An 8,366-nucleotide genomic window follows, 5' to 3' on the forward strand; every position below is an offset into this window, starting at 1 on the left:
TTTCTATCTATTTGTCCATCCTTATCTCTCATCTATTATTCTAATCTTTGTATTTCTATTTATCCATTCATGTCTCTCATCTATTATCCTAATCTTTGTATTTCTATCTATTTATCCATCCATATTTCTCATCTATTATCCTAATCTTTGTATTTCTATCTATTTATCCATCCATATTTCTCATCTATTATTCTAATCTTTGTATTTCTTTCTATCTATTTGTCCACCCATATCTCTCATCTGTTATTTTAATCTATGTATCTATATGTTTAGCTATCTGTTTATCCATAGCTCTCAACTATTATGCTATTCTTTGTATCTCTTTCTATATCTATATTCTATCTATCATCCATATCTCTCATCTATTATTTTAATCTATATATGTATGTATATGTATATCTTTCTATCTATCTTGAGATATAACATCTCAAAAAACCATGGATGAGGAAATGATTAAATCTTTCCAATTCCACCTCTATGGACTCTGTATATACTTTTTATCAGTATGTTGAAAATGTAGCTGTTTTTATATGCAGTACATGAAATATATAAAATTGACTTTTTTATGAGTATTAGCCATTTCCAAAATTTTGAAATTTAGTTAATTTATTGTAAGACAATAAAAATCATTTTGGGAAAATTCAAAACAGTAATATTCAAATAAAATACATGTAAATATTTACATTTAAATAAATAAGACCTTTGCAAAACGTTATGGTAGGAGTCACTGCCTCTAGTAACTGATCACCCTGATGTCTTTGCATTTTGAGCAACTAAAAAAGAAATCAAATCAATAAAATAAAAAATCCCAGAGGTAAGACATTTATTAAAAATTACCATGCACTATATACAGAAAAAGGATGAAACTCACAATATTATCCAGATCAATAATTAATTTTACATTTTTTACAATATTTCTTTATTTGAACCATTTCCAAAACATAGTGGAAATACATTCTGCCATGGCGATCTTTTAGTTTATGGATAAATTTCTGTGCTTCCAATACAAATTTTTACAACAGAAGAGTGCAGGTAAAATGGATTCATCATGATCAATAAAAACATAGACACCATAGATGCATACAATATATTAAACTCCACAATTTGCAACAGGGTATCTACACAAACTGTACAAAGGTCTCTCCTCATAAATAAATCACATTGAAAAGGGAAAAAAAAGAAAATCAAGTAAATTTTTCCACTTTAGAATAAATCAAATACTGTCAACTTTAGAGTTCAGGATGTGACAGGTTGGAACCTGCAGCAGTCAGAGGTTTTGGCACCACCAGCCTAGAGAACAAGTTCTTATTTTCACCGTGCTCTCTGGATGAAAGGCAAAGCCACAGTTTTTGGCATTTAATGCTATGATCCTCCCTGTGTTCAATACAGTCACTTACAACCTTTACATCTATTACTATATATGTATTCATTTATGAACTAGCATAAAAGGAATAGTATCCTAAGCCCTTGGAGGCATCTTTATAGTCTTCAGTGGCAATGTCCTCACACTTTATTGGGGGAGAGTTTTCATTGCTTGAAGTGCTGGGAGATAGTCTTCTTCTTTTGCATGCTCCTGTATATACACCAGAGTCGTTTGAGTCCAAAGACTTTATTGAAGGAGGTGTCTCCACCCATGAAGAGCTCATCTCTTCCTTGACTTTGTCTTTATTTAGAATGTCTTCAGAAAACCCTGATGGACTTGACCTTGAAGACCAAGGAAGACCTGTGCTCATTTTCCTCTGATATGGAGAACTTCTGCTTCCCCAGCTTGTCATTGAAGCAAAGGCAGCATCTGGATAATATGCCATGGGGTGTGAGGTTTGGATGGGTAAGGACTTTATGCCATAAGTAAGAAGAGAGCTGGAAGAATAGTCTGTGTCATAAGGACCCATGTCCAATTTGTTAGCCCCAGCTTGTTGAACTGGAGTTACAAACCACCTTTGTGGGGGAACGCTGGTCACTTCTTCATTGCCCTGTGGTGAAAGGAGACCACTGGTCTGGGGTACAGTCCTCTCTCCGCTGTAGTACCTGGTGGGGGGCAGGTTGTTGACAAATTGTTCCTGGAAGAAAGGCTGGACACTGTAGCGGGCACCGGGCACTATCTGGTGGGATCTAGGAGAATCCGCAGGAGATGGAGTTAATCGGTCATTTTCTGAAGGCGTGTACATGCTACAAAAGGAATAAGAGCCATATGTGACTATGACATGTTCATGGAGGCCACCTAAACAAGTCCAAGAGAGCTAAAGTACAGCAGGGCATGAGGCGTAGCTAAGGGTCCTAATAAGAAATACATATGTTCTAGATACTTACGAGTCATAGTTGTCTCTGAAACCTTTTGCAAATGGGTTGTGATCAATCTTCAGTTGTGTTATCTACATAAGCAAACGATATGAGTGTTAGTCGTCATGGTGCAAGGTACATGGGATTAATGTGCACCTAATGTCCACCTGTCAGCACTTACATCTGTGTTCTGGTAAGCTGTGACTGCAATAAACTGGGTTTCTGGGAAAGTAAAAGTCTGAGTCTTGGCAGAATCATTAAGGTCTTCTACTCCATCTTCACTCACTTCCACTATATGGAGACGAGGTTGGTACTTGTGCAAAGATTGCAGAACGATCATCTAATAATGGGCAGAAGATATGTACAATTTCAACAAAGGCAATTTATCTGTAATCTATCTATTATCTATCTGTTATCATTCTCTCTCTGCTATATATCTATATGTCCTCTATCTATCTATCTATTATCTTTCTGAATCTATCTATCATCTATCTATCTATCTATCTATCTATCATCTATCTATCTATTATCTATCTATCTATCATCTGTCTATTGATCTATCTATCTATTATCTTTCTGAATCTATCTATCTATTATCTATCATCTATCTGTCTGTCTATCTATCTATTTATTATCTATCATCTATCTATTGATCTATCTCTGCTATATATATATCTGTCCTCTATCTATTATCTTTCTGAATCTATCTATCTATCTATCTATCTATCTATCTATCTATCTATCTATTATCTATCTATTGATATCTATCTATCTACATTACCTATCTGTTATCTATCTCTGCTATATATCTTTCTGTCCTCTATCTATCTATTATCTTTCTGAATCTATCTATCTATCTAATTATCTATCTATCTATCTATCTATCTATCTATCTAGATAAAAAGCAACAACTGGAGGCACCACGCCAAAAAAAGAGGTGGTTTATTAGTCCATAGTGGCCACAAGCGGCTGGATAGTTTTGTTTCTTGTTTGCCAGGGAGGTCCTGCTATATCGTCTGTCTTTTGGGGTTATTATTGGGGCTATATATATCTATAGATATATATATATATATATATATCTATAGATATATATATATAGATATAGATATATAGATATATAGATATAGATATAGATATAGATATATATAGGGCTTTCCTACTGTATAAGTGGTAGCAGAGGTTGCTATGTAGAAACTAAGTGGCAAAAACCAGCAGAAATGGCTGCTAAAAGTTAGAGGTGAAACTAGAAGAGGCGAGAGGGGTAGAGGGTGTTTAGTGATAGGTGGGTGCAGAAGTGATGGCACAGGTAAAGTAAAACCATGAAAGACTTTTGAAAAAGTGTGAGCTGGGGTCTGAGTCAGAAGTGTGGAGAAGGTGCGGTATGGGAACACATCAGAGATTCACGCCAACACAATGTAGGCACAAGGATCAAATAGAAAAGTCTAGCTATCTTCTATCTATTCGTCTATCTATCAATCTGTATATCTATCTATTTATCTACGGAAAAAAAGCTTCAGTGTCTCTGTGCACCGTGCCTCCCAAGCAAATACCAAATCTTCAATATAGAAGACAAAAATGGAGGCAACACAACAGTTTAAAGGTAAAAAAAAGGTTCTATTTGATAGTCAAGCTTGATAAAGGCTCATACTTGGAGCCGAAATGTTGCCATTTTAGGCAACTAAATAGAACTATTTTCACCTTTAAACCGGTGTGCTGCCTCCATTTTCTTGCCTGCTATTATTCATCTATCCATCTACCTACCTATCTGATACATTAAATCACTATTCTATGTATCTGATCTACTTGTTACATGACATGAAAGCGCTATGATAAATGCCCCTAGTGCCGAGCCCCTGCATGTCTGACGCCCCCTGTATCTTACCTGTGTATTGTTATTGTTGGCTCCTTTGTTGTTGGTGAGCTTTAGTTTGCCAAATGAGATCTCCTGCCTCATCCAGTGGGCCCCAGTGTTGGGGGACTCGGGGTGCACATACACCTTGTTACCTGCAATCACAAATGGCAGACACAGATCTTATCATTTATTATTATTATTATTATTATTATTATTATTATTATTATTATCATGGGCTGCTCATCCGCAGAACTGTGCAGATCAGGTCAGCTATCCTCAGAAGTTACTGCACAAGCGGTTTACTCAATAAATGGTTTCTTATTGCTTTTTACTTTTTTTTAATATGTACATATAATAATCATAATACAAAAGAGCGATTTTAAATTGATAAAGAACCAAGGATAGAAATGTATAGATAGATACCTAGGTACACAGACAATTGGTTAATTTTAAATAGACAGTTAATATATAAACACATTAACATACAAAGATATATCATGAAATAATTATCACATAGTCTATGAAAAGAAAGAAGAAGAAAGAAAAAAAAGAAAAAAGAGGAAGAAAAGGAAAAAAAAGATAGAGGAAGAAAAATAAATATAGAAATACATTCAGGTATAATTTAGATACATTGGTAATAAGGTATACCAGTAAATAATAAACATAGATTTCAGTTTCTTAGATTGTATTGTCAGAACATTGAGGAGTTCGCCAAGATGAGGCATCCATCCCCGGTAATTGCCCACTCACCCTGCATGTTGTTGTCTGCTTTACCACAGGTCACCCATTTGCCCCCTTGAAACCTCCAGTGATTTGGGTCTGCCAACACCACCTCCACGAACACGTTATAATGGGACGTGGGATTTAACCCGGTGATATTGAAGCTCAGGAAAGGAAACATTCTCCTGGAGAGGGACACAAAGAGTTAACAACGATAATCACAAAGCCAGCTCCTACGCCGCCGGGCACTGATAGTGGGCACATAGGCCGGGCACTGATGGTGGGCACATAAGCCGGGCACTGATGGTGGGCACATAAGCCGGGCACTGATGGTGGGCACATAAGCCGGGCACTGATGGTGGGCACATAAGCCGGGCACTGATGGTAGGCACATAAGCCAGGCACTGATAATGGGCACATAAGCCAGGCACTGATGGTAAGCACCTAAGCCGGGCACTGATGGTAGGCACATAAGCCGGGCACTGATGGTGGGCACATAAGCCAGGCACTGATAATGGGCACATAAGCCAGGCACTGATGGTGGGCACATAAGCCGGGCACTGATGGTAGGTACACAAGTCGGGCACTGATGGTGGGCACATAAGCCAGGCACTGATGGTGGGCACATAAGCCTGGCACTGATAATGGGCACATAAACCGGGCACTGATGGTGGGCACACAAGCCAGGCACTGATAATGGGTACATAAGCCGGGCACTGATGGCGGGCACATAAACCGGGCACATAAGCCAAGCACTGATGGTGGGCACATAAGCCGGGCACTGATGGTGGGCACATAAGCCGGGCACTGATGGTGGGCACATAAGCCGGGCACTGATGGTAGGCACATAAGTCGGGAACTGATGGTGGGCACATAAGTCGGGCACTGATGGTAGGCACATAAGCCGGGCACTGATGGTAGGCACCTAAGCCGGGCACTGATGTAGGCACATAAGCCGGGCATTGATGGTGGGCTCATAAGCCGGGTACTTATGGTGGGCATATAAGCCGGGCACTGATGGTGGGCACATAAGCCGGGCACTGATGGTGGGCACATAAGCCGGGCACTGATGGTGGGCAAATAAGCCGGGCACTGATGGTGGGCAAATAAGTCAGGCACTGATGGTAGGCACATAAGCCTGGCACTGATGGTGGGCATATAAGCCGGGCATTGATGGTGGGCATATAAGCCGGGCATTGATGGTGGGCAAATAAGCCGGGCACTGATGGTGGGCACATAAGCCGGGCACGACCAGGGATAACGGGAGCCGCCTCATACACATCACTACTGAAATCACAGGAACAACGAACAGGACAAAGTTTTCCTGCAAACTAAGTTTCGTCCTGTTGGTGCCCACCGGCAGCAATCAGCCTGATGTCGGCCCTGCAGGATGGCACGGTGGTCGGATCCCGGTGCTTACCTGCCCTGCTTGGTGATTATCATCTCCGTCTGGTGTCGGTGAAACTTGAGCCACAGGGGGCGATTGCAGAGGTAGATCTGTGCCCGCACCCCGGCCCCGCTGCCCGGCAGCCCCAGTGCGCCCAGTCCGCTGCCGGTGCCCGCAGATGGGTACGGGCTGTACATGCTGCCAGGCGCTTGGCTGTACTGATAGCCGGTGGAGTACTGGGGGCGAGAGGGGCACACTGGAGGGGAGAAGCCTGCGGGGGGCAGCATGCTGCTGTACGGGGGGTACCTGGCCGCCCCTCCGGCCGGGTACACTGCGGTGTGCTGCGGTGGGGCATAGGGGAAGATGGAGCAGGGGGAGCCCAGCTCTGGCCCCGTCTGCGGGGGCTGCTGGCCCTGGGCCGGCAGGTAGTAGCGCTCAGGAGCCGCCTGCAGAGACGTGTCCAGGTAGCGCGGAGCAGGAGGAGGCTGCGCGGGGCTCAGGTCCTCTTCCCCCACTGGAGAGCCTTTTCTCCCGGTGTCTGCTAAAGTCTTGGGGGCTTGAAAGCCCTCGGGGGCCTCGCTGAGCATCGTGCTGCCAGGGGTGCTGGAGCTGCCCGGGTCTCTGGGGCTGTCCAGGTGAAGGCCCCTGGAGGGGGCAAACTTCTTCTGCTGCTGCTGCTGGCTTTTATGCTGTCCAACGCTGAAGTCCAAGCCTGGGCTGTGAGCCGCGGTGTGGGGGTCCCCAGGCAGAGGGTAGAAGGTGTGGGGCAGGTTAGGAGCAGAGCTGGGCAGGATCTGCTCTCCCAGCTGCATCCTCTGGCTGGAGAAACCTTCCTCAAAGTCTGCAGAGTTGGGCTGATGCTGAGACCATGGAGGGCAGACACCCAGGGAGACGAGGGGCTCTCCACCCACCAGCTCAGTCTACTGTGTGATCCATAGGTGTCCTCATGAAGATGATGAGAAAGGAGCAGCCCACAAGCCCCTCACTGGTCTCCTCTCTGCAATGTGTCACCAGGCAGCTCTGGGCTCTTATATGGCCCACACCTCCATTAGGGCTAATGATTCCAGGGAGGGGCTAGCTCAGAGGACACAAGATAGTCCCCTTCCTTACCCCTCGGCATTATTGGCTGCTCTCTGTGATACTAATTTAATTAGACAATTCATCATTGGAACATGGCACCTGTGCCTCCTCACTGGATACTTAGCATGAAGATCAAATGCATTGCTGGCAATTATTATGTTATCCCAAATTCTCTGGACCAGAGAGGCCGGGAGGTGTAAACTTCTGTGTTCAGCACCTTACATGTAGAATGATCACCAAGAATGATCACCAAGGCCTTAAAGGGAGTAGGGGCCGTGCACACTGCAATGCGTCTTCAACGCGGCACTGGAATGTACACACTGGAGACAGCGCAAAGTAGCTGTGTATATATATATATATATATATATATATATATATATATATATATATATATATATATATATATATATAATGTACACAGTAATGTACTGTATATGCCTCGTACTTTAACCTACAGCTCAAGATGCATATATCCACACACATGGAAATATCTGTATCTGCTAGGCAGACAATGTGCACTATATATACAGTATGTAGTTCCCTTATAGCATGTAGGCCGAAGTAGGAGATATATACATTGCTGTGGTTGTTCCATTGATTTAGTGTACACTTTATTTGCCTGAAGGTGTGAAAAGATATATAGTCTTACACTTCTTTGAAATTAAAATGTAAGTGATTTATTTCCGAACTGTCTGCAAACTGTAAACATCCAAACGTATTGTCATCCAAAAATCACATTCTGACTTAATTAAATACCATGAAATTATAGTGAAGGGGTTGATCTGTACAATAGAAAACTATGACGATTTATTCCTGACAGTGAGTGTATATAGAGAAAGCATTACCATCATAGCCTCACAGTGATCACTGCCTAATACAAAGGTGATCGTGCTGATCCCAGAAAAATGAATGTATAGATGTGCACAAATTAACAAATGCACCCACATGTGTAGTATGCACATTTTTAGCAAAAGCCTAATCCCAAAGAGATAAATGATTCAACCTGATTGCAATGTCTCAGTTCTGCAGATTATCACAAAGCTTTGT

The 8,366-nt window shown here is 42.3% G+C and overlaps 1 protein-coding gene across 1 annotated transcript; it reads right to left on the bottom strand.

Moving 5' to 3' along the window:
• Positions 1-592: 592 nt before the first annotated feature.
• Positions 593-7,240, bottom strand: EOMES (eomesodermin). Its single transcript, XM_069730011.1, has 6 exons — positions 6,273-7,240; positions 4,883-5,037; positions 4,163-4,284; positions 2,462-2,620; positions 2,311-2,372; positions 593-2,169 (listed from the first exon to the last, which is right to left on the bottom strand). The coding sequence occupies exons 1-6, from the start codon at positions 7,049-7,051 to the stop codon at positions 1,431-1,433; spliced, it is 2,016 nt and encodes a 671-aa protein (XP_069586112.1). The 5' UTR covers positions 7,052-7,240; the 3' UTR covers positions 593-1,430.
• Positions 7,241-8,366: the final 1,126 nt, after the last annotated feature.

Source organism: Ranitomeya imitator, chromosome 6 (assembly GCF_032444005.1).
Source record: "Ranitomeya imitator isolate aRanImi1 chromosome 6, aRanImi1.pri, whole genome shotgun sequence".
NCBI classification, from domain to species: domain Eukaryota; kingdom Metazoa; phylum Chordata; class Amphibia; order Anura; family Dendrobatidae; genus Ranitomeya; species Ranitomeya imitator.

Coding starts and splice junctions, on each gene's coding strand:
- EOMES (XM_069730011.1), bottom strand. CDS start 7,051: ATGCAGCTGGGAGAGCAGATCCTGCCCAGCTCTGCTCCTAACCTGCCC. Junction 5,038..6,272: donor ATAATCACCAAGCAGGGCAG/GTAAGCACCGGG, acceptor GTCCCTCTCCAG/GAGAATGTTTCCTTTCCTGA. Junction 4,285..4,882: donor AGCAGACAACAACATGCAGG/GTGAGTGGGCAA, acceptor TTGTGATTGCAG/GTAACAAGGTGTATGTGCAC.